The sequence below is a fragment of the Rhipicephalus sanguineus genome, chromosome 2, assembly GCF_013339695.2.
Source record: "Rhipicephalus sanguineus isolate Rsan-2018 chromosome 2, BIME_Rsan_1.4, whole genome shotgun sequence".
In the NCBI taxonomy this organism is placed as follows: Eukaryota; Metazoa; Arthropoda; class Arachnida; order Ixodida; family Ixodidae; genus Rhipicephalus; species Rhipicephalus sanguineus.
Genome location: NC_051177.1, coordinates 75,740,520 through 75,767,734, shown reverse-complemented (window position 1 = coordinate 75,767,734; position 27,215 = coordinate 75,740,520). Strand labels below are relative to the sequence as shown.

Below are 27,215 nucleotides of genomic sequence, written 5' to 3'. Positions count from 1 at the left end.
ACCGTCAGGAACATTACCTAAACAATGTTTAGATGCTTGCAAAAAACTATGACAGTGTGTGAGCATCACTTTGGATATGGGAGAGGACGTTTTTTACGTTGAGACATGTTGTTACAGCATTTAAAGAGTGCGCACCTTGAGAACATCTGACGCAGTTAATATTTCTGCATGATAATTTCCTATGAGTGTATTACAAGTAGTGTCTTCAATGTGCTGCCTTTACCCTGCAATGGCCTTTACCCTGCAATGAACATAAGATAGGCTGATGATGATTATGATCACGTCCTCAATATTCGATTCAATATTCGAAGACATTTTCTTGCCTTATTTGTATTCGATTCATATTCAAAATTTTACACATTCGTGCATCCCTACTAAATTGTGGTTTTGTGTGCCGCTTGCGGCTGCTTGCTTTTTTTTGTACACTTTACCTTTTGTTGCTTCATCATTTTCTGAACTTCAGTTATATAAACCAAGTTATTGCCATCTTCTTTCCTTGGTTTTCATGGTCTTTTGCCTTGATATGAACAGTGTTAATTCATTTCGGAAGTGAGGGTGCATGTTGAACTCCACTGCTAATAAGTTGCTAATGTTTCAGTTTATGTTACTTTCTAAAATTATTTTTCAAATTAAGAAATGTGAAAACCATTTCAAATTTTGCAGACTTGGGTCATCATTAGGTCTCAAGTAATAACTATGTTGAGCAGATTGAAAAGTCAGTTGGCCATTCCTTGTCTAATATCTGAAATTTTTCTTGGTATTTACACAATGAAGCCAAGTGATTATAATGATTATAATTTATTTCTCATTTCCTTTTCATTTCATTTCAATTGCAGTTTCTCCCACAAGACAAAAGTGATCCTGTCTTATTTTCTTTGTGCAGAAACATGGCATTCCAGCTGTCCAATGAAAATTAAGGTTGAGAAGGCTGCAGCAGCTACTCAAGGTAAGAAGTCTTAGCACGGCCATCTCCAGCACTGCTAATTTTGCAGGGTAACTGCGCAAATACCTACGAGGACGAAGAGAGGCACACAGTAGACAAACAGTGCTGAAACATTTCGTTTATCTACTGTGGGACTCCCTGCATCCCTGTCGGTATCTGCGCTCTTATCCTTCATTATGTTGAGCCAACAAACCACTTGGTCACTTTGGTTTTGCAGCTGTGACACTGCAAGGATCTCTGATGTAAAATTACCTAACATGGTCTACACAGACAAGTGACCATTTAAAAATCATTTGTATCTTCACAGGAAAGTTAATAACGAATCATCTGCATAATTACTGTGGTGAACATCCATTTCAGTGCTCTAATTATGCTCTCTAAACTTCTGAATAAAATGCACCATATCAACCCTATCAGCCTGCGAAGTCTTTTTTGCTGGGTGCTCACTTGAGAAGTCACATGAAATTACATGACTGAGTACATCTCCATTCATGTGTGTGTCAATTGTTATCTTGTCCCTATCTTGAATTCGCATGCTGCATATAAGCTCGGTGCATTCAAAAGTGTTGCCATGCAAGCTTTTATGTTGAATAGACTTGTAATATCAGAGGATTTTCCATCATTATCAAACAAGTTGCAGAGCCTTTTTTTTTGTTTGTTTGCTTGGGGTTTCCAATTTTTTACTCTGATCTTGTTCAAGTATTCCTTAAGACAGTGGTCGGCAACCCGCGGCCCGTGGAGCAGTATTATGCGGCCCTCGGCACGTCGTCAGACCCCCCCTCCTCTTGTCACTTGCTATGTGAAGGCCGACATGGCAGTTTTGGCCTCAAGTGGGGTTAGACAGGAATGAAGAAAGATCGCTTCCAGATGGCATGACAACCTATGTTTGTAAATTGCAACTTGTGACATGCATACTTCAAGTAAACATGGTATCTTTTCTAGTTTTGTACATTATTGTCAGTTCGCCGAATTTTCTTCTCTTTGCCTGCAAAGCCCTTCCCCCCTCTCTCGCCCCCAATTAACTGTCCTGCCCCCACCGTGTTGGCTTCATGCAACTCGTCCCTCTGCCTCAAAAGGTTGCTGACCCCTGCTTTAAGGCAATGCAAAGGTTTGCTGCTCTGTGAACTATGTCTTTAAAAAAAAAAGTTGTGTATGTGATGACCTTGTTGAATTCTGAATATTTGTTCTCTTTCTGGGGAATATGATTTTGTTTCTTTTTTGTTTCTCTCTTTTTCTTTCACCCTCCCAAATGTACTGCTACCTGTGTGAACACTTCTTCAAGTTGTGTTGTGCTGCTATGCTTGAGGATACAGGTTTGATTCCTGGCCATGGAGGTGGCTACATTTAGATGAAGGCAAGATACAAGAACACCCATGTATTCAGATTTAGGGGCACATTAAAGAGCACCTAATTTCTCCTTTACATGTATATACAGGTAGGAGTCACACACGTCCAAGCATTGTGTAATCACATATAAATATACCATGCAAATGAAAAAAATTCACAGGACGAGAATAAGTCTCAGCATTGTTTTCTTAGAAATCATGATCATCTTTAGCACCAGAATGTACCCTTCCTAACAGTATTTTTGTTCTAAATATAACAAGTGATTTTATGTGACCCATCTTCTTTTTTCTGTTCAACAGAGAGGCATTTCAGCTGTTCAGCAACTCTTGAGGATGTCAACTCACAGCAGGGACAGCCGAGCCGCTCTTCCCTCTGTGACTATGGGACTGAAAGACTATCTGATAGTGAAGTACATCATAAGGTCCACACAGGCAAGCAACCGTTTCAATGCCACCTGTGTCCTCAAAGCTTCCCGTGGAACTGCGATCTCAAGAAACACTTGCGCTACCACGCAGGCGAGCGACCATATCAGTGTCCGTCTTGTCATAAGACCTTCTCAACAAAATTTAATCTTGCAGAACACCAACGTGTCCACACAGGCGAGCGACCATTTAAGTGTCATGTGTGCTCACAAAGCTTCCCATGGAAGAGCAATCTTAAGGAACACTTGCGCACTCACACTGGTGAACGTCCATTTCAGTGCTACTTCTGCTCAAAAAGCTTCTCTCAACCATCCACCCTATCATCTCACCGACGCCTCCATACAGGGGAGCGACCATACAGCTGCACTGTTTGCTCCAAGTCTTTTATCCGGAGCAGTAGCTTAAGAGTTCACATGAAATCTCACTAAACCAAGTATGTCACCAGCCATGTCATCTGTGAATTGTTATTGCATCCGTATTTCAATTTTTCAAATATGCTGTGTGCTGCGTGTTGTTCTGGTGCATCTGACTGCCACCATGTGCTCTTGCATGTTGAATGGACATGTGAGATCAGAGGATTTTTGGGCAATATCTGATGAGCTGGTGTTACTTTTTGGTGATGTAAGAAGATACCATTGCCTTAACTCTTTACCTACCACAGACAAGCTAAGCTCCTCCATACAAACATAAGGGATGCTGTTGAGAATTAACTGCAATTTTGTTACTAACCTGGTCACTCGGGAAAGGATAATTAGGAGGTGTGCATGGTACTGAAAAGCACGCCTCAGATGACGAAATGGGTCTTGCTTTGCAGCTGTGCTCGGAATGAAGTCGCGAGCCCTTGTGACATTCTGAAGTTGGCATCGGTTTGTTAGGACACTTGAGTAAGCATGCCTTCCCTATCCGGCTGTTTGGTAAAATCTTTGTTGGAGTAGAAGTACCACCGGAAAAGTTGTTTGCTGTGACGTAATTTTCCAATACAGTCAAACGTGGATATATCGAACTCGCTAAAAACGGGAATTTGTTCGATATATCATATAATTCGATATAAATCTTTCAAAGAAGTTTCGCATTTTCGGTTCGAGTATTGGTGTTCAAGTTGGCTTCACGGCACTGCTTCACGATAATGCAAAGAAGGCAGCTGACAGCAATACACAGAGAAGTTTTTTAGTTTTTATTTTTCCACGATTTGTAGCTGGAGGTGTGTTATAGCTGGAGGTGTGGGTTATATGCAGGGGCCGCCTGTAGGTGAGAAAATACAGTATTGATGTAAACAGCGCCTCAACATCTTCAAACGCAATTGGGTGTACTCATCGGGTGCCGGAAGCCTGGACTGCCTTGGCCCTAATGTTGTCGTTGTTTTTCAAGATATACTCAGTGTGCTTCTTAGGGTGCTGTACGCAGCGGAGATGCCAAACTTCTTCTCTGGGTTCGACTGTGTTTATTATTGCCAGCTTCGCGGAAAACAGCCTGGTTTTTTCGTTCTACGGCAGGCATTGTATTAACAAAGGATGTTGAGAAGCGAATGGCGACCCTGCACAATCAAAGAAAGCACGCGATGGCAAGTGATCGTTTCCAATCGCTCTTTGTGGCTCCCTCCTAGTTACATCGGCCACTCTCCGCAATGCAGAAGAACTGACATTTGGGCGAGTTTGATGTGGTTAAACATGTCAAGTGGTTTCAGCATGAAACAAACGAGAACAGAGGCTTGTGTCCCTCCTTTGTCTCTATCCTTGTTCGTTTTGCGCTGAGACCATTCAACATGTGCTCCCTTATGCATGCAATCCTCTTCCGTACTCTTCCGTAAAGCAAATCCAACTTCTTGGGGCGTATCGCACTGCCCGATGTTCAATATATCAAATTTTGTGGCTATTTTTGTTCGATGTAGCCGTACATTTTTGCATCTATTGACATTAAAGCATTGTTGTGTTCGAAAATAGTTCGATATAGAGGATAATTCAATTCACCCGAGTTCGATATAGTCGAGTTTGACTGCATTCATTATGTAGTTGACAGGGAATAAATCTTTTTGTGATCCGAGAAGCGCTATTGTAGCAGTGTTTGCATGACAGGGTTTGACTGCACAAGGTTTATTGTAGCTGTTCTTCTTATTCTTCTTTTTGAGTACTGTTAGTACAGTGCTATAAGATGTTTGTCTTTTCTAAAATATGTATGCGGTTTTCTTTCCCCTGATGCCACAATGCAATGCCTAACTAATACATGATCTTCTGAATCCTTGTTATTGCTGATGATCCATTTTACCTGTTCTATATTTTTAATTTCCCTGCTTCCTTTTATAGCAACTCTATTGTCCCGATACTGTTTCTTTTACATGCTATCTATCGAAATCGTTTTTGTGCAGCAGTTTACGCTACCGTTTCTTTTTGGGCTGTAATGCCTTTCTGTTTACTATGTACTTGCAACATTACTAAACCTTTAGTATGTAATAAATTGTGATTCTGGTTTCCAATGAAAAGTCACAATATGTGGCACAAGTGTCGCTATATGTCTTATAATGCTGAACTTCCAATGTACTTCGTAGGATGTTCCACGATAACTTTTGGTTGAAGGGACGTTTGTTGCAAGATAATTTTTATGCATTGTAGTCATTGTGTGCTATTTCTTCAAGTGTACACTTTGCAAAGTTAGAAGTGCCCATCCTTCAATAATGCCATCAAAAAGACTTGCATGGGCAGTAGTGATCTCCTCAATAATATGTAACATACAGCAAATGTTAGGCATCTCACTTAGACATGTTCATGTATTTCATGAACACTGCCTTTTTGAAGATCCTTGTGTCACAACTATGTTTATTTGCACAAAAATGAAATGCATATCACACAATAAAATAATGATCTTGAGCATAGTAATCTTTTTACTTATTTATTTTTTGTTAGATACGTAGAACTTGTTATAGATGCCTTGTCAACAAGCTGAAGAGAGGAGCTCATCAACTTTTTAACGATGTACACATGGCCGAGGATTCCAAAGGATTGAGGGGACATACGAAATTAAGAAATTTGTATACAAAAATGGTACCGGGTCACACAGGAGAGGGTGCATTGCAGATTATTGAGAGAGGCCTTTACCCTGCAATGGACATAAGATAGGTTTTTGATGATTATGATCACATCATCAATATTCGATTCAATATTCAAAGACATTTTCTTGCCTTATTCGTATTCAATTCATATTCAAAATTTTCCATATTCGCGCATTCCTACTTAAATGTGTTTTTGTGTGCCTCTTGCAGCCATTTGCATTTTTCATACACTTAAATTTATTTACTTTATCATTTTCATAATTTGAGTTATGTAAACCAAGTAATTACCATGTGCTTTTCTTGGTTTTCATTGTCTTTTGCCTTCATGTGAACTGTGTTAATTTATTTGTGGGGGCAGGGGGCGCATGTTGAAATGCATTGCAAATAAGTTACGAATATTTATAAGTTATTTTTTAAAATAATTTTTCAGATTCAGGAATGTGAAATCCTTTCAAATTTTGCAGGTTTGATTCCTGGCCATAGAGGCAGCTACATTTAGATGAAGGCAAGACACAAGAACACCCATGTATTCAGATTTAGGTGCACATTAAAGAGCACCTAATTTTTCCATTACATGTATATACGGGCAGGTTTCGCACATTGATGTGTCGTGTAATCGCCTATAAATATACGGAGGAAATAAAAAAGATTCACAAGGCTGCAACAAGTTTCGGCATTTAAAAAAGAAAAAAAGAAAATGTGATGATCTTTAGCACCAGGATGTATTCCATGTAGTTTTATTTGACCCTTCGCAACAATATTTTTGTTGTAAAATTAACAAGTGACATTCAGTGACCACTCTTCTTTTTCTGTTCAGCAGTGAGGCAGTCCAGCTGTCCAGGAACTCTTGAGGATGTCAACTCACAGCAGGGACAGCCGAGCCGCTCTTCCCTCTGTGACTATGAGACTGAAAGACTATCTGATAGTGAAGTGCATCATAAGGTCCACACAGGCAAGCGACCGTTTCAATGCCACCTGTGCCCTCAAAGCTTCCTGTGGAATAGCTATCTCAAGAGACACTTGCACACCCACACAGGCGAGCGACCGTATCAGTGTCCGTCGTGTCATAAGACCTTGTCGACAAAACATAACCTTGCTGAACATCAACGTATCCACACAGGCGAGCGACCATTTAAGTCTCATTTTTGCCCACAAAGCTTTCCATGGAATAGAAATCTTAAGGAACACTTGCGCACTCACACTGGTGAACGTCCATATCAATGTTCTTTCTGCTCGCGAAAGTTCTGTCAGCGATCCGCCCTATCGTGTCACCTACGCCACCACACTGGGGAGCGACCGTACAGCTGCACTGTCTGCTCCAAGTCTTTCTTGCGGAACACTTACTTAAGAAAGCACATGAAATCTCACATTGTTGAGTAGGTCACCAGCCACGTCATCTGTTAGTAATTGCATCCGTATTTCAATTCTTCGTGTGCACGCAGTATGCTGCATGTAATTCAGGCGCCTCTGGAACTGCCACCATGTGCTCTTATATGTTGAATCGACGCATGATATCAAATGATTTACCTGGAATATGTAACGAGTTGTTGAGACTTTTCTTTTTTTGAGAAAATTTCATTGCCTTACTGTAGTCTTGTTCAAGTAGTATCGCTTCATATTGTCTTAAGTAGTGTGTGCGATAAAATATTCATGTTAAATTCTTAATATTTCTTTTTTAACTGGGCTATGTATGAATTTTCCAAATACTATACTTCTACCAGTGTGAACACTGGTGAGCTCATTTACCTTGTGGGAGACAACCACGTTTCTACAGTGGTTCAGGTGGTTCATGATTTCGGTGCGGCTGTGCCAGGTGCGGCTGCGCCAGGTTGGTGCGGCTGCCCTGGTGGCTCCCTTAGTGCAGCTGTCACGGTCGTCTCCCACAACCTAGGTGCATGCTGTATATTTAATTTGTTAATGCACTGAGTTTAGGCAAGAGTTTTGTTCTGAGATACTACTAGTGTATTGATACCTCGTAATGTTTGGGCTGCCGATGTGAATATTCTGCAACTGTTGTAAGCTGTGAGCATTGTTTTGCTCCAGCCATGGCACTAGAATCTTGATGGGGCCAAGAAAGAACAGCTGTTTACTAGAGAATTCGAGGTGGTAAAAATTAAACCATAGTCCCTTGCTGTGGCATGCGTCAAAACAATGTGTTGGTATTGGCTCGTAAAACCCTGAATCCAAGTTAAATTTTTAATCACTTGTTTTAGCACTTGCCTAACCTTATTTCATAAACTGTACTATCATCGCACGCTTCATAATGACTTCTTCACCCCACGTTGTTTTCCCACGCCGTGACCATGATAACAAAGTAGCACGCATAACTTGCCGCTCATCTCTTTACGCTCAATCATTTATACCACGCACAATCATTGAATGGAATAACCTAGCGTCATACATAGCGACTGAAACTAATTTATCATCTCTTCAGGCTTTCTTACGTGAGAAGTTTACTTAGACTGATAGCACTACCTGCTTTTGTTATGTACGCAAGAATACATTTAGCATCAGTGTGAGTTGAATGTAATAGTGCATTTGCCACTGTTACTATGTTTATGTGTTTTCTAATCACAAAATGTCAAAGCTTTTAAAATTGGGTTATACATGATGTTCCTGCTATAATGATGTATTAATTCCATCTTTTATATATGTTCAACAGTTGTATTTCTTTTTTTCCGCTTCTTTTTCGAATGTACCCGCCCCCCTATGTAATACCTTCGTAAGAGGGCCCTTAGGGGTATTTTGAATAAATAAAATAAAATGTGTGCTTCCCTGTGTTCAGTGGGCCTAGTGGCATAATGTATTTTTTAATTGTTAATGCCCCTAATAGTTAGTCTTTTGAGATGAAGTGCAACCAGAATGTTATACATAATGGTGTTTGAGATAAAGTGTGTTCTTAAGCTGTAATGTACGTAAACATGGTTGGGGGTGGCCGTGGATGAGCCATAATTTATGTTTGTTCATTCGTGCATTTGTATGTGTGCGTGTATATACACACATGCAAAATAGAAAGTTTTCTGTGGGTGTTTAACTCCCCGAACCTCCCCCTCATGGCTACACCAATGATTCACTCATACAAGAACATATATTTCATGCTAGCATCGTAGCATTTTCTTTTGTCTTTACATTTCCTTTCCTGCACAAGAATTTGGAAATGAAACGGGGCCACCAATGTCGGTACACGTAAATGAATTTGTAATTTTGAAATTATTTGGTCTCATGTCTTTGTCTTGACTATGTATGTATTTCTGCTGTCATTGTGAATGCAAGATAATAATGTGTGTCATGCCATAGATTGTTGTTCAGAGAGCCTAGATGGATATGGCAACATGAATGTGATATGTATTCCATGGAATCTTCACTATGCTGCATTTTATTTGTAAATGATGTGTGTTTTTTGCATTTCATTCTATCTGCAAATGCTTGTGCAAATGTCTTTTTTTACCACGAAAAAACCTGACTTTACTTATAGATATTGTCATGCTTAGTCATGGTAAGCTATCAAGAGCCTTTCTCAAAAAAAAAAAAAAAGGCCGAAAAGAGCTCATGCTTGCCTTGACTTTGTTAGGATCCTTGAGGCTAGGGTTCATAATGCTCCCTGGTGTATTAAGCAATGGCCAAGGCAGTTCATTTCTTGGGTTGGCTCATTAATGCAATGATTTTGTTGGCTTTGACAGTAGTAATACATGTACTAGTTGTATTGTACCTTAATGCTAGTCTGAATAGTTATTTATTGGTGCTCCAGTAGTGTTTATATTCAAAATATCTTTATTCAAGTTCATAGACACCTTTAACTGCATGCCATTCATGGCAGAGTTGTAAGTACTTGAAAAGGAAAAATCTCCCACGAATTAAAATTTAAAATATGTATCCAACACTTATATAAAAAAATATTCTCACTCCTACTGTCCACCTTCCAGGTAAAAGTCTCATCTCATTGCCTCTTTTTTCGATGTGCTTCAGAAACATTCAGTTTATGCATGTGACATAGGCTCTGCTGAAAAATGCGTGGCGAAGCGCATGCTAGCATGAAGTTCCGCAAAGGTCATTAGCTGCTGTATCCAAAGGACGTTATATTTATCAGCCACCCTTCTATCGCCATAACAGAGATAGAATATTCATATTTGATCAACACACTGCATTAAACTTGTCTGCCCTCCTCTCTTTCCTCCCCCCCCTCCACGCAGTTTGAATTTTCTTTAGTCCGGTTTTCTTCGAACTTCCTTTGTGTATAGACGCATGCGCCTTCATGATCTGTTAAGGGGATACCCATCTCGTTTTGTTTTGTTTCGGCGAGGGAAATTGCACCACGTGCCCCTTTTTCTGTAACGTATTTATGTGTACTCTTTCAATAAAACTTCAGTTGCGAGTGTGCGCTTTGTGTCGTCGGTTCCTCCCTTTTGTCCTTGTTCCCATAGTGCGCCTATTTGCTTTAAGATATGAGGTTATATTTAGTTTGAGTTCTACATTATTGCGGTTAATTTTTGGTTTCTTAGCGCTCAAATCATTCATATTACACTGTACATAAGTTATCTTTCTGTACCGATATATGTGTCCCCAGTAGACAAATAATGCTACATCTACTAGGTAGCCGAATATCTGTTGTCACCTTTTTTGGAAGCTTAGCCCTTGGGGACTTTCTTGCATCTCTGAAAGTAATCAATTTTCTATTATTTCCTTTTGTCACAATAAGATGTTGCCTCTTTCTTTTCTTCTGACACCTATATTTACAGCAATTGAATATTTAGTCCTCATATATATTTCTGTCCTTAATGAATGCATTGTTAATATCATAATTTAGAACTTCTTAGCATCTGTAGTGCTGACAGTCTTTTGTACTTGGTTTAAATAAAGCTAAAAATTGATTATAAAGAAGTTATTGTCTTTGACTATCATCAGTGTTTTATTAGCAATGCTGTAAGAGCATTTCAGTGGTGACACTTGGAAGCTTATATTATATTATTGCACTTAAGTGCACTTACTACAACAAACATTCATTACGAATTTAACTTGTGAATCAAATGTTATGATCCACTTGCTTTATAGGACTTTTTTGGAGGCATAGTTGGTGCATACTGACGAAAATTACTTAGCGCAATAAAAAAAACTGCACACAAGGAAGGCACACAAGTACATGCGCATGTCCCTTGTGTACCTTCCTTGAGTGCCGTGTTTTTAATGCGCTAAGTAATTTTTGCCACTTGCTTTGTTCTTTGTTCATAGTTGGTTGCGTTATTTAGCCACCGATCATGAAAACGGGTAAATGATACAAAGAAAACTACGAAATTCGAAAGAGAGCCTGCACTTATGTTTTGAATACCAAGGGCTCACATGCATGGTTCTGTCACACTGATCACTATGTGATTCATGGAGCTTTGCTTGTGCATTGTTGTCCTTACTTTGCCATTCTACTAGGAACATCAAAGACTGTACACTTCTGCTGTTTTAGTAGTGGATCTTTCACCCTTCACTTACATTACTATCGTTGCTTGTGCATAAGCTTTGTTGAATAGTGCAATGCTTAACAAGCACGTTGATATGTTCAGAACAGGTAACTTGTGCAGACGACAGAAATGTTGGTCGTTTCATGCATGGTGTTTAGTTACAAATTATAATGCAATACTAAGTGCAGTTCTAAAAAAAGCTTGACTGCATTACCAGTATGTTTTTATATATGGCAGTGTCACGAATATTAAAGCTTTGCCGAAGTTATTGGCTATCGTGCTTTTATGCTGTGGCATGTTATGCTTACAACTCGGTCCATGTGGCAGGGCATACCTATCACTTTATTTTTCAGTTATAGATCAATTTTTTTTTGCACTTATGTGGGCAGGTTTCCTTAGTCCAAGCATTGCACAATCACATAAAATATGGAGAGCAAATGAAGAAGATTAATGGGCCTGGACAACCCTCAGCATTTGTTTAAAAAAGAAAAAGGTGGTCATCTTTAGTGCCAGCATCTACTCCCTCTAGTTTTGTTCGAACTTTTGTAAATGCATTCTTGTTCTAAAATAAAAAAAAGGGATGTTCAGGTGACCCATCTTGTTTTTTTTCTGTGCAGTTAAAAGGCGTTACAGCTGTCCGGCAACTCCCGAGTATGACAAGTCGGAGCAGCGAGAAGTACAGAACTATTTCCTCCGTGACTATGAAAGCCCATGTGATTGGAAAACACGTCGTAAGCTCCGCATAGCCAAGCGACCGGTTCAATGCCATTTGTGCCCTCAGCGTTTCCCGTGGAGGTGCGATCTCAAGAAACACTTACGCACCCACACTGGTGAACGTCCATTTCAATGTTCCATATGCTTGCTACGCTTCTCACAAAAATGTCACCTATTGTCTCACCTACACCTCCACACAGGCGAGCGACCATATAGGTGCACTGTTTGCTCCAAGGGTTTTGTGAAGAAATGTAACATGAAGAGACACATGCAGTCACACAAAACTGAGTAGGTCACCAGCCACGTATGTGTGAAGTGTTATTGCATCCGTATTTCAATTCTTCATTTTTTTATGCATTATGCTGCATGTTATTCTGGCGCATCTGGAATTGTCACCTTGTGCTCTTATATTTTGCAGTGAGTCACGAAATCAGATGATTTTCCAGAGGTGTCAAACGAAGTTTGAGCCGGATATCTTAAAAGTGTTTTTTTTTCCTTTACTGTGGTCTCGGTCATTTAGTGTCTCCTCATATATTATTCCTTCAAAAATAGTTTTGTGTCTGTGATAAAAATTTATTATATTCTTAGTGTCTGTTCTCTCACTAGGGCGCGTACGTATTTTCCAAGTATACTTCCGCCTCTGTGAGCACTCCTCTGTATTCGTTTACCAGTACACCAGCGAAACCGGTTGAATGTTGTACTTCTGTGTTGTTAATGCATCGAGTTGTTGGCAAGCCTTTCGTTCTAAGATACAATACCTCGCAGTGCTTGGGCTACTGCTTTTCGTACACTGCTACCTTAGTGAACACTCATTCCATTTGTGTTGCACTGCTTAGCTCAAGTACACCACTGGAGTTTCTTGCCATGGCAGTAGCATCTTGATGGAGGTGAAAAATAGGAACAGCTGTTTGCTCAGATTTAAGTGCACGCTAAAAAAAAAAAAACCCCAGGCGGTCAAAACTGAACCGTTGTGGCAGGCGCCATAATCGCATGGTGGCTATGGCACGTAAAACCCAGATTTTAATTTTTTGTCGCTCCTAATGTATGTTTACCTGTGTTAATGTAAAACTGTTTGCATGTAGTATTTCTTAGGTGTTAATGCACTTAGTAGGTAAGTCTCTTTCTATAAAGTGCTACTAAACTGTTGATCCATTGTGGTGGAAGAGCTGAAGAGTATTCATGTGATGTAATGTACATAAACTGGGTTGACTCACTCCAATAGCATAGCCAGGATTCTATTGCAGAGGTGTGTGTGTTTGGGGGGGGGGGGTGGTGTTCTGGTTTTCATGAAATTCGAATTATTGAGAGTGCACTATACACTGGTTCCCCTGGTTATATATTAGCCCACTTCTTGTTCTCTTCTTCTTCTCTAACATATTTTTGCTTAGGCATTTATAGGTGTTTTTTACTGCAGCTTCTTGCTCAGTCACTACATAGGTTACTGTGTTTAATGAATGTATTAATTATTTGTCTTTATATTTTAGCTGGCATCTCTAGCACTAACTGCTTTTGTAATTACATTTTTATAAAGGTAGAAATTAATTTTGGAGAGTGTTCACATTCTTTTCTTGTATCGTTAGCATTTTATTGTTTGGTATTCTTCAGGGGCGGCCCACTGACGGGACTGAGAAGTTTGTAATTTATTATCGCCATTAAGTGCACTCGCTACAACAGATATTTATTATGAATGCAACTTGTCAAGCAAATGTTATGATCTGCCTGCTTTGTTCACATTTAGAAAATGCTATAGAATAAGTGTTTCCACAGCCACTAATTGGCACTCATCTCTAGCAAAAGGTTCATGAAAATGTTTCACTCTCATGATCTTATAATTGCTACATTTCAATTCTTTTTATTGCATTAGCTTGCCCTACAGCATCAAAACAAGTTGGGCATCATTGTGCACTTCAGCTTTAAAACTACAAATAATTCCCCTAGATTTTTCTTATCTGAACTATCTGTTCGCTTCATTTTTTTTCTAATGTAAAAGAGCCCCTCAATTCATTCCCCTTCTCTTGTTCAAAGTTAACTATACATATTAAAGACAGCTTAAACAATGGAAAATAGTATGAACTGGGCTGTATCATCTGATCTGACCTCGAGTACTAAACATTGCTGTGCGCTTGATATCCAAAGCAGAAATGTGTATAATGTATTACTTAGCCCTGCTGCACAGCAAGATCTCACAACAAGTGCAATGTCTGTATGGCATGTGTAGTGAAATTTTATTGCACTGAATGTTGAGCACTGAGATGGGAAGGACAGGGTTTTGTTTTTCTTCTGTTCCTTTTTAGCACCCTGCTTAGTTCCAAAATATCTACCGTCTAGCCTGCCTAATTACATTCAGCATGAACTAAAGAACTCCCTCCTGTATGGTCAGTGTAGAAATATCTCTTGCGTTATGTGTTTATGAGGCAATGTAGCTTCGTTATTCCGTTATTCAAGGGCTTATGATTCTCTAAAAAAGCTTTTGTTTTTGTATTGGACTTGAAGTGTTACTACTCTAATCATTCACTGTCTTCTTATCTGTACTTTCACATAGAAATGTGAAACCAAGATGTATTTCCAAGATGCACTCACTCATTGCATTTTCCCGCATTTGCTCACTTGTGGCACCGGTATTCTATTTTTCTCTCTTTTTGTAATGTGTATGTGAGATCGGACTGAAGCACTTCATGATACTAGAAGTTTGCTAAATGCTGCTGTACAAGCACATGTAAAATGTTCCACTCCCATTTTCTTCACATTTGAGAACAGTTCTCCACTTTCACTGGCATCCATCTCCACAAGTAGAATTGTTCTACAGTAATATCAGTGCACAGATTATCTTTGAGCAATCACAAATTTAGAAAATTACCTGCCTGTCACTCACATGTGTTTGTTTGTAAGTAGCTGCTGTTGCAAACACTGCTAAATAAAAAGTATGGTGAAAGTCTATTTGCGTACAAAAGCTGCAGCCCTGATGAACAACCTCTTGTAATACAACCACTGGGAGATCTGAACGAGATTCTTAGTCATACTTACACTGGAATGATTGTGATCTCTAGGCTGCCTTGTACATTCCAAAGGATATCCACTTTAATTGATATCTTTTGTTTTTGTTACAAAAGATGGTTCATTTCTTGCGAATAAGATGGTTCACGTTTCCAGTGAGATCTGCATTGAAATCGCTGCTTTCTACGTAGGCAGCATATACCAAATAATATTTCTGGATCTTAATTTAAGTCTTTGTACAGTGTTTGATGATTCATGCATGTGCACACAGTAACAAGTCTTACACAGGAGTGAGAGTGATGCAGAAAATGCAAAAATCTTATGAGCAGAGGCATATTTGCAGTCCCAAAATGGAAAAAAAAATTGTGATTTTTTTGAAAAAGACAATGCATTAGAAAGCAATGAAAAAGAAAGTGAACTAAGCCGGACAAGTCAAAAGAAGGGCAGCAAAAGTAACTTAAATATAGCAGTCAAATTGTATTTGCTGCACTGTCGTGTAATTTTACTGAGCTAAACTGTATGAGCTAAACTTTTCTTTTGCTTGGCTGCTCCTTTTATCCAGTGTGAATGAGTAGAATAATCTTACAGCTACATCAGCCTCTTCATTCCATGCACGTTTCTAGAAAAACAGAAACTTCATTCCTTCATGTCACTGTAAATCTCGCTGACGAATGAACATGATGGCATTGTGTATGCTTTTCCGATAAATTTTTTTTTTCGGAAGAAAACTGGTGCGTATTTATCAAATCCAATTACATTTTTGTGCTCCAGTCGCAGGGTAGCATCATGACATCCCAGTAACTGTCAAGCAAGAGGTGTTGGAACAGTTATCTCATCCCAGTAACAGTTAGGCCAGAGGTGTCGGAACAGGGTAGTCTCAAACGTTGCGACCACTGTGACTTTGCAACTACCAGACTGTCCACCCTCATCATACACAAGCACAAACGCATGGGTGAACAACCACTTTGTTGCCACTACTGCCATTGAAGCTTGTCGCACAAAAGCAGCTTTAGTTTGCTGCATTGCAGAGGCTTGCAGCATTGCAGAAGTCACGAAGGTTTCTGGTGGTAATTCTGGGCTAGTATTTTTTATTCTGAAGGCAGAGCAAAGTTAGAAATGCTAATTTATTGCCTGTACCCCAAAATTATCGTCTACAGTGTTGGACCCCAAAGCAACCACTATTTAACATTAGGTGTTTGTGCTTCTCTAGTTTTGCATGCACGCAGCTGTTAGGTTCCCTCAAACATTTTAAAGTACTTGAGTGCTGATGGGCATTGTTGTCAGCAAAGGGAGGGGCCCTGTCTTGACAAACTTTTTGACAGTTCCTGCAAGCATTTGCCATGATTTTTATGATAGCAGAGTGCATACAACATTCTGGTTTGCTTCTTGGCGATTGAAACTTAAATAATGTCACTCTTCAACAAGCCATAAAGACGGACCTAAAAGAACTATTTGTAAGTCCAATGCAGGGATGGTACAGTTGCACCTACTGCACCACTATGCTACAGTTTTGTCTTCATGTGCCAAGCTGCGCCAAAATCATAATAATGGTTCAGATAGTCCCTGACTATGTATCTATTGCTACTGTCACTGTGAGTGCAAGATGGTAATCCATGTCCTGTCTAGAGAGCCTGTATGGATATCACATGAATGTGATTTCTATTCCATGGAATTGCCACCATGTGGCATTTTGGTGATAAAAATGCGTTGTTTTGCACACAACTTTCTAATGACGCTCGTGTGTGTGCCTCCATCCACATATTTATGAGTTCATTTCGATAGGCTTGGCATATTGAAGGCTCATTTCAACCACTCATTCTCTCCATTGATTTCAAACTTAAGCTTTGCAGCATAAGTATTTCGTACATGTCATTCTATGTGCAGATGCTTGTAAATAAAATAGAGGGTGTAAAATTTACTTCTTGTCGTTATGTTATAAAGAGTAGCTCAGATTACAAATTACCATCATAAAATACAACAGAAAAAATGTGCGCAGCTTGCATTGAGTCATGCAAGGCTGGGGCAGAGCAGACCTGGTCGACACTAGGCTGGTCCTGGCTTGACTAGGCACGCATGCTTCCACACGCCGATGCACGAAGGGTTCACATGATCACATCATAAATCATAAATATTGGCTAGGTATCGATCGGGTTCGATTGAAAATTGGTTGGCAATCACAGCACCAAGTTGCTTAATTGCATTAATGAGATTAATTTACCCAATTTGCATATTCACGGCCTGGTCTCTGATAGCTTGCTTCTCAAGTCAACCTAATCTTAACTATAGCATAATTTGACTCGTTAGATTACGTGGCCTAATTTGCATATTCGATGCTTTGTCTCGATTAGCTTGCATCCAAGTCAATGTAGGCTTAATTAGCTAATTAATCTAATTATCACTAACTAGGCTTACTTTTAATTAGTCTCAGCTTGGCTCATGCCGAGCTCGGCATGGCTGAGCACATCAGAATCTCAACTTGGATTAATTAATCCTAATTAAGCTATGACTTAATTCGCTTAATTATGCGTAGCTAATTAGTATGACCATGCCCAACTAGGCTTAATTAGGCTTGACTATGATTAACGTGGCTTAACTATACACAGCTATGTTTGGCTTAACGTCGTTAACGTGGTGTTCTTTTTCTATGCAACAGAAAGGCGTTCCGGCTCTTCAGTGACTCCCGAGGATTTCAGTTCACAGCGACGACAGCTGCAGAGCTCCTCCCTCTGTGGCTATGAGACCGAAGGACTGTTTGATCGGAAAGTACGTCGTAGGACCCGCACAAGCAAGCGACCGTGTCAGTGTCACTTATGCCCTCAAAGCTTCCCGTATAACTGCGATCTCAAGAAGCACCTGCGCACTCACTCAGGCGAGCGACCATATCAATGCCCATCATGTAATAAGAGCTTCTCGACAACGTCCATTCTTTTTGTACACCAACGCATCCACACAGGGGAGCGACCATACAGCTGCGCTGTCTGCTGCATGACTTTTGCACGAAGGAATAACTTTATGAGACACATGAGGTCACACGACACTCCATAAGTCATCAGCCACTTATGCTTGAATTTTTGTTTCCATATTTTAATTCTTCATTTGTATGCATTATGCTGCATGTTATTCTGGTGCATCTGGAACTTCCGCTGTGTGCCCTTATATGTTGAACTAGGCACGTGACATCCAAGGATATGTCAGCAATATCCAACAAGTTGCAGAAAATTGTTTAGGTGTTAATGCATCCAGTGGGCAAGTCTTTTGTAATGACGTGCAACCATAATGTTGATCTGTTGTGGTGTTTGAGCGAGACAGTATTCTTAAGCTGTGGCATACATAGACAGGATTGATTTGTATAAGTACATGTAGACGATTTTTTGCGGGTGGTTTGTGCAATGAAAATCAGATGGTGCCACCGCCACTGGCCTTGAACCAAGTTCCTGGAATGTGGTCTTGGACAGCGCTGCTCAGTATGTCATCCGTGCTGCGTCGTCTGCTAGGCGTCTCCATAGTGTATGCGCGCACGCAAGTAAAAGCGAGCAGATGGCAGCGTCGGAAAAAAGGCAACATAGCGGCACTTATCGATATATATAAGTGGTATAGTTGACAAAAGGAATTCCAGCTGCCCAAAGATTGCTCTACATACAAGTGATAGCAGATTAAGGGTATAATGCGAGCCGTGCATATAGACTTAGAACAGTGGTTCTCAAATGGGGACTGCGAGGTCATTTTTGGGGGTCCGCAAAACCCAAGCCTGCAAAAAAAAAAAGCGTTTTTTGAAGGCACACTATGTCCACGTGACAGCGGCCCCTTCTGGTTTATGGTATGCTTCTCCGCACTGCATGCTTGCATTTCGACGAAGCTTACTTATGTTACTCCTTCATGAGGTGAATGTAAAGTTTCTGTTGCAGTTTTCTACGACATATGCGAGCATGCGTTTTCCAGGCTTGTATATTTGAAAAACAATCATCGCGATAAAGAGGTTGAACGTGGCTGCACAACTTATTGACAAGTGGATGAGATCGAATTGACATGGCACTTTTGCCTTACCATTCTTTGGCACCTATTTTACACGCTTCATTTTGCGTTGGCATATAACCCCCCCCCCCCCCTCCCCACCCGCTTTTCCTCGGACTGCAAGGTTTCACCGGTATACAAGGGGTCCCTGAAACATCCATGGCTGAGAACCACTGACTTTGAATATTCATCACATGGCACATAGGACACATTTTACAACCGTGATCTTAAGCGCGCCGTATGGCTGGGTTGCAAAAAAATTTAAAAATATATATATGGCTGGAGTAAAACGCACTTTTATTTGACCGTTGCAGTAGTCAGACCTTTGCCACGTCCAGGACAGAAGGCATCATAGATCATTTCTTCGTAAAAGACATCCACGGTTTCCACCAGCTCTACTATACCTCGCATTTTACTACACTTAGACCGTTCGTAGTCGCGATCACGAACGGATCCGACAACAAGTCCTGTCCAGCTGCTGGTGCTCATTGATCACGGTGATGATGACCTTATTCAAGAACTTCTAAGAACCCCTTCCACACATGTACACAGGTTCGTGAAACGTGCATGCGTTCTGCGTCATAACGGATAAGTATAAGCATAACAACTGTAACGCAACTCAAACAACTGCAACTGTGACTGTAACGTACGTGCAGTGCGCCTGCGCGTGCCACTCGGCTGTGTATATATCTAGAGAAACTTTTCTAAATAAAGCTTAGTTGCGAGTAGCACCTGTCCTGTGCATCTGTCTTCCTTCATTGTCCTATTTGAATTCGCACTATCCGGTATTGAAGAATATAAGCACTACATATCAGCTTACTGCGTTTGGTGTTTGTAACAGCTACGTTGCGTTTGGCATCGTTAAACAACTCTAAACAACTGGTTATATAATACATAGGCGACTCTTCAAAATATGTGTGTGCGTATACCATTTGCACTTTTCTCTAGCGTCATACCGTAACGTTTCGCTCAATGTGAAAAATTGCAACACAGTCACCTTCTTGCGCATGCTTTGCATAGCATCGATTCCCACGGTACGTGGGATCTCTCGAATTTTTTGTTTTTGGGAAGTTCGAATAGTAAAATTCCAGTGCGAATCGAATCAAATAGCAAACACTATTTGAAAAAGATTCTAAATTTTGAATATTCACACACCCCTAATTATTATGAATTTGTTGTTCTTGGTTGGCATCTGTAGTGCTGACATCCTGTGTAGTTGGTTTAAATAAAGTTAAAGATTGATTATGAAATAAAGTTACCTACTTCAACTCTCAATAGCGTTTTATTCTTTTCGATGCTTTAAGAGCATTTCAGTGGTGGCTCTTCAAAGTTTATAATATATTATTGCAGTTAAATACACATCCCACAATGAATGTTCATTTTAAATTTTACTTGTGAACTAAATAAAGTGAAACGGGTGATTTTCAAGTAGCCTGTCTAGTTTTCTCTATGCAGCAAGGAGGCTTTGCAGTTGTCCAGCTACTCTCCAAGGTGGGAGGTCATCGCAGCAAGGGCTGTGCCATCCTTCCCCGTGCAGCTATGTGACTGAATGACTATCTTGAGAGAGAAGTAAATCGTTTGGTCCACACAGGCTAGTGACTATTTGAATGCCACTCGTGCCCTCAAAGCTTTTCATGGTGTTGTGTCTCAAGAAACACCTGCCCACCCACACAGGAAAGTGGCAATATCGGTGCCCTTCATGTGATGACAGCTTCTCGACAAAGTTCTATCTTACAGAACACCTGCGCACTCACACTGCTGAACATCCATTTCAGTGCACCTCCTGCTCGCATAGCTTTTCGTACAAATCCATCCTCTCATCTGGCCTACACCTCCGCACATCGAAGCGACCGTGCAGCTCCACTGTCTGTTCCAAGTCTTTTGTCCAGAGCAGTAACTCGAGGAGACGCGTGGAATCGCAACACTGAGTAGGTCATCAGTGTGAATTGTCATTGCATTCATATGCTGACGTTCATATCTACACATTATGGTGCATTTAATTCTGGTGCATCTGAAACATTCACCACATGCTCTCATATTTCAAATTAACGCATGAAATCAGAGAATTTTCCAGCCTTATCTAACAAATTAGAGAGAACTAACAGACAATAATGCCAGAGAATTATTGTCTGTTAGTTCTCATTAATATTGCGTCTAACAAAGAAAAATGAGCCCTTAAAAGTCATCTTTTCTTCAAGTTAGAGAGACATCTTTTAAAAGCAATTTTTTTCCCTTACCGTGATGTTCATAGAGTATCTCATCATATAGTGTTCCTTCAAAAGTAGTTGCGCGTATGTGATTAAAAGTAATGATAAATTCCTGGTTTCTGTTCTTTCACTGGGGCACGTATGTATTTTCCAAGTATACTTCTACCTGTGTGAACACTTTTCTGAATTCATTCACATGTACACCAGCAAAACTTGTTGCATGTTGTTCTTGTATGTTGTTGATGCATTGAATTGTTCACAAGTCTTGTGCTTGGATACAATCCCTCGTGTTCGAGGTACCCATTTGGATCCACCGCTATCTTAATGAACGCTCCTCCAAATTGTGTTGAGCTGCTTAGCTCAAGGATGTGGGTTCAATACCTGGCCACGCCAGCAGCAGCTTGATTGATGTGAGAAACAAGAACATCTGTGTACTCAGATTCAGGTGTGTGCTAAAAAGAAGAACCCCTGTTGGTACAAAGCAAGCCATTGTCCCTCGCTATGGCATTGTTCATAATCAGATAGCAGTTTAGTCCAGGTTATTTTGTTCCAATCACTCAATCTTTCACAAATGAATTGTAAACTGCACTGCAAGTGCACTCTAGGATGTTCTAAAGCAAGTGGTGGAATGTATCATGTGAAACTTCTAATCTGTCTAGCCTAAAATTGCCCTCCAGAGTAGACACAGTCAAGCACCATTTTTTCCCTCGGGAGTTTCTCACAGTGGTCACACTGAACAAGCGCTTGCACAGTATTCAGCAGTCCTTTGGCAGGCCTTCATTCTAATGTAGGCCCCCGACTGACACAAGTGGATTGCTTCGATTGTTTTTGCCCCAAGAGAATAAATGAAAATAGTGCTGCGACATCAGTCATGTTTGGTTTTACCACTCATTTTGTAAACCAATTCTCCACTAATTCTTATTTGACCAGTTGTAGGCATCACAGTGGGATGAAGTGGCAGCATGCTTGCTTGCCTTCGCAAAGGTTTGAAAACATCATTACAAAAGGTTTGCAAGCATTGTTGGATTATCCTTCCTTAGTGTCTATAAACCAAGACTGTTGCATTATTTGTTCATTATACTTATGAAGTCATAAGCGTATTGGCAAAGTGTCATGGCTCTATTTGATAGGAATCAATAAAGCTTCACTGAAATGGTTTCAGTTATTGATCAACTCGACAGATAAAAGAAAAATAATTAATGTTGCCTTGTGGTGTCCACATCGGTAACGTCATCGATGGTGTCACCTTGCTGTTTTTGCCCTTCTTCATAGAGTTGCAACTCCCCTATATACCTTTGTTCCTACATTAAAAGCCACGCACTGCAACACAAACGACAAGAAAAGATGCATTGAAAGCTGTCACAGTTTGCAAATACTTCTGTTTCTGTGTTTATGTAAAGCATAGGGCATCAGTTTCTAGCACACAATACTGCATGTTCGTTGTTGGTTGTAATCTCTTTTCTTGCTAACTTCTACATTTTGCTAATTGGTTACTATCATGACGTCATGCAGCCATTGCAGGCATGTCATGGCCAAACAGCTTTGACATGGAAACTTATTAGTACTTTACCCGCAGGGGTGCTTGCAAATCTGCAGGCATTTGGTGTGTTGCGACACCACGGACCCGAGCACATGTGGGTTGGACCCACTTATCACAGCTCAGCCTGACACAGCTGAGCTGTGATGGCTAAAAGACTTAAAGAGAAGGTATTTCAACTCCCCTGTACTTCCACTTTGAAAGGCCCTTTGTGAAAGCAACAGACTGCTGTGCCATGATAACTTCAAGGGAAGCATAATCCTCACAAGGCAATAAGCTGATGAAAACAAAAACCTTTGCTCTTATCTAAAATTTTTTAATTCTGAATGGCTGGAAAGGGCTTCCAATTCTGCACAACACATGTGCCTAAATGAACAATGGTGCAAGATGCCAGCGAGACTGCAGAGAAGAAGGACCACAAGACGCATAGCTGAACTCGCAGCTAACATTTATTGGAAGCAATTGACAACAAATATAAATGCATATTATCTTGAAACACGCATTGTGTTATTGAAAAAAATGAAAAGCAAAACAAAGTAACAAAACGGACATTGCTTCTAAGACCTGTCTTATTACAATGTATATATTAGCAGCTGCCATCAGTGTTTTTTTTTTTCGATAACAATCGGTAGGGACTGTTTAACGAATTTGTTGGATCCCAAAAGTGCGTTTTTTTGTAACCAAATACATGTCTTGTGCTAAATTAATGTAGCCAATTGTGCTAGTTGGAACATACTCATGACGGCATGCGCAAACAAGACATGAAACAGAAGAAAGTAGATGACACAGGCGACGTCTATCAACTGAAGGTTTAATGAAAAAACATGGCATATTTGAACAGAGAGGGAGGCGCTGAGAAAACGTTATCACCCCAAACCGAGCTTCTAATCACATATGTTGCAGATTAGCATACTCAGCATCAGTGCTAAATGTTGCAAACATTCAAATAAACTTTGACCTTTGTGCTTTTGTTTTTAACCTTTTCTTCTGCAACGCATGCTTGTTTTAACTTGGTGTACACTTATATTTTTTGTTTACGTCCATTAAAGTTTAGTTGCAAGTCCGGTGCTGTGTCTCATGTTCGTTTTTCCCTGTGTTCATGTGTAGTTTCTGCTACCATTCAAATATGCATGGAATCTAGTTATCCCACGTATGAGTGAGTACGTACTATGCAAACGAATCTAGCGGACAAGATGAGCCAAGGAAAGCATAGGGGTCATTATTTGTTGCTCTTCACTGTAGTGTAGTAATTATGACTTAAATTTAAATGAAAAATAGAATGAAGGAGCATCCTTTTCGTTGGTGCGACCCTAACGCACAACTTTTGAAGGTTGTGCATTTGGGTCACACAACCTTTTAAAGGTTGTGGTTGAAAGACACATTTGCTTTGTGACAGAAAAAAAAATGTATGGCAGCTCCACTACTGTGAAACCTGAGGAAGTGCGTTGCACGGACACCCAGCGATTTTTGTTCATAGGGTTCGCACTGCTCCGTTTGCCAAAGCGTCAATGACACCAATGTTTGAGGTAAGCATGTCAGGTTTCCCCGGCATGAGTAGAATCTTGTTAGGCAGATTCACAAACTCGGTGTGCAACATGTGCACTACTTTTTGCTGCGCTTTGTCGAATTCCTGCTTGTTATGGCAGTTGAGATACGCGTCATCTGTGAGTTCCGTCAGGTTGTTTCCCCCATCAGATGTAGCCTCGTAGCGACGCAGGCGCGGTGCATGGGGAGGAGCATTCGCTCACTCGCCGAGGCGGTGGCACCCTCTCTTGCGCCTCGCCGGAGTCAGCCCCATGTTTTCGAAACGTTTTAGCGATTTTAAGTTAATTAATGCGATTACTTCTTAGATGTTTCTGTTAATTATATTATTTTAGACCTTGTTAGTTTATGTTAAACTGGGTTTGAGCATTGCTGGCTTTGTTATGGCGTGTATTGAGCGCTTTACTGTGAGCGTGATCACGCCACATGAGATAGATGGACGACAAGTCGGTCCCCTAAAGTGCTCCACACTTAAAATTGCCACTCACTTTTCTTTTTTCACAGTGAGCATTCTTTGGCTGACAGTAAGCTGCATGCATTTTGACACCTAAGGAAATATTTTAGGTCAGGCACCTTTGTTTAAATACCACAAACAACAAACAAATGACAGCCACTTTACCATTGTTGTTGCAATTCAATGCTGTTGAAATCTTTCAATTATAGCACGCAGACCTTTTGTTCCGTCTGCATGCTATAGCTTCCAGCATGCTCGTCAGGACAAAAGAAGAGAGAAAGTGCTTAAAGCATGTTACAAATTCCTGTAACTGCGTTCTTTCTTGATGGATTTGAGAAATTTTTGCAGCAATAGATTTTTGAGACAGTAAACTTCGATACTGAGGTCATTTGATGATTACATATAATACATATAAAAGTGATTCAGGATCCCTTTAATATTACAACTACCTGAAACCAATTGCATATATTTGGAGTTGCATAAAAGAAAAGCTAAATTAGATTGCTAAATGTATATGGTGATTATTAGGGAGTAGTATAATCACTTGTGGGTTTTTTTTGTTATGGAGTTTGTGTTATATATCTCTCCTACCAAGGGCACTTGACATTTAGTGGAACACTTAGAGGGAGTTGAACAGTGATATGACCCACTTATCTGCATCTAAAGGGTGTTATGCTTGTTCCAGTGAACAGTAGGGACCACATTCACTTATACCACTGATGAATTCATATTCTGAACTCAAACCTTTTTTTAAGTGCTAGGGGGCCGGGCTGTCGTAGGCTGTAATCGTATGCTGCTGTCGTAGCTTGGCGTAATGCAGGCAAAGCATAGCCATCTGAGCACGCGCTCGCGTCAAAGAGAAGACTTTTTCCTCTTGCTCTTCAAGCGCCTTGATGATGATATTAACGCAGGCAAAACCACATATAGCATAGCCAACTGTAGCATATTGGGCGCACGGTCGTGCCAAAGAGAAGTCTGCTTCCTCTTGTTCTTCAATATGCTGAGTCGGAAGGTTTTAGAGTGTGGGGCCTTGCCATCATACTGAATGTGGAGGCCTAAAATACGGTGTTGAGGTACCTGAGGGATAGGACGGCCATCAAAAAACAGTGACCAGCATGCACTCTCTCTGTCCTCTTCGTCTTCTTCTTCGTTCCCAAAAGACGTGCGCAGATTTGTACCCGCACGCACTCTCTTTGTCCTCTTACCCTTCGATGCCAGGACATGTGCGCCGATTTCTTTGGTGTTGGACGCAATAACGCTGCTGGGTGAGAGAACGAGTACAGATAGAGAAAGGAAGAGATATGTTCTTGGAGAGGCGGGATTCGAACCCTCGTACAAACGATTCAAATGCGGGCGTCGTAAGCACTCTGCTATCCAGGCACGCTATTAACGCATAGCATTGCCTTGTCTGGCAAAGATGGGCGATATGGAAGTGAGGGTGAAGAGGAGGGAAAGGAGATAAAGCATGGCATAGAGAGAAAGAAAGACAGAAAGATAAAGAAAGAAAGTGGATGCGAGAAATAGAGAGAGAAAGAAATAGAAGTAAAAAGAGACGAAAAGCACATAGAAAAAACAGAGAGAAAAAGAAAGGAAGAAATAGAAGTAAACAGAGACGAAAAGCACATAGAAAAAACAGAGAGAAAAAGAAAGGAAGAGAGGACGGAAGAAAATAAAAATAAAGAGAGAAAGAAGGCCGCCCAGCTCTGCACTTCCTTCAGGCTTGTCATCACTATAGTGCAAAGATGCCTTAATTTCTCTCTCTCTTTTTTTTTGTTGGTGTTGTTTTTTGCATGCTAAAGAAACAGCCAGCTTCATGGATTCATATTCTTTCTATCCTTACAGGTTTGCTAATGCCATATGTTGCCATGAGATGTTTATCTCAAGGGCTCATGGCACAATGAAGTCAAGTCAGGATGAAGTTTGCCACAATTTGAGGACATTGTTCTCTACAAACAGAACTTACAAGTTCTAACCTGGCATTTGTTATCATGTTATTATGTAGAGGCAAAGGAACCATACAGTTACTGCACGCTTTCAATTTCACGGCCATCCAGGAAGGCCAGGTGGAAATTTAAGGCAAAGAAGTTGTGTTTCAACATAAAGGAAGTAGTGCACCATGAATATATCCAGATATTTTGTCTAAACTCCCAAGAAAGACTACACAAAAGTGGGTGGATAGGAAGGTCAAAAATCGGAAGAAGTGCATAGGTGGTTGGCGCACTTGTTTACCGCTGTCCTTGCTGTTGTTTTGTTTGTTGTTGCTGTTTCCGCTGTATGTAGTGCTGTGTACCTTCAAGTCATTGGCGACTTGTTATGACACAGTGAGTGAGGCCAATTTAATACAAGTACGCTAAGGTCGTCTAGAGTTTGCTTCTGACCCCAGAGAGTGCATTTGTACAAAGAGTTAATGAAATGTTATTTGAAGTAAAGCCTAATTATGTGCCGTAATTAATCGTTGCATTGTTTATTCAACTGTGCACTGTTAAAAATTCATTCCAGGGTACCAGGATGGGAATTATGATCTTTATACTAAGTTTTTCGCACTTATGTAATA

General features: G+C 40.4%; 1 protein-coding gene across 1 annotated transcript; it reads left to right on the top strand.

Moving 5' to 3' along the window:
- The first annotated feature begins 247 nt into the window (after positions 1 to 247).
- Positions 248 to 10,621, top strand: LOC119381670 (zinc finger protein 883-like). Its single transcript, XM_049412864.1, has 3 exons — positions 248 to 946; positions 2,590 to 3,138; positions 6,573 to 10,621. Exons 1-3 carry the CDS (start codon positions 697 to 699, stop codon positions 7,133 to 7,135), a joined length of 1,362 nt encoding a protein of 453 aa, XP_049268821.1. The 5' UTR covers positions 248 to 696; the 3' UTR covers positions 7,136 to 10,621.
- Positions 10,622 to 27,215: the final 16,594 nt, after the last annotated feature.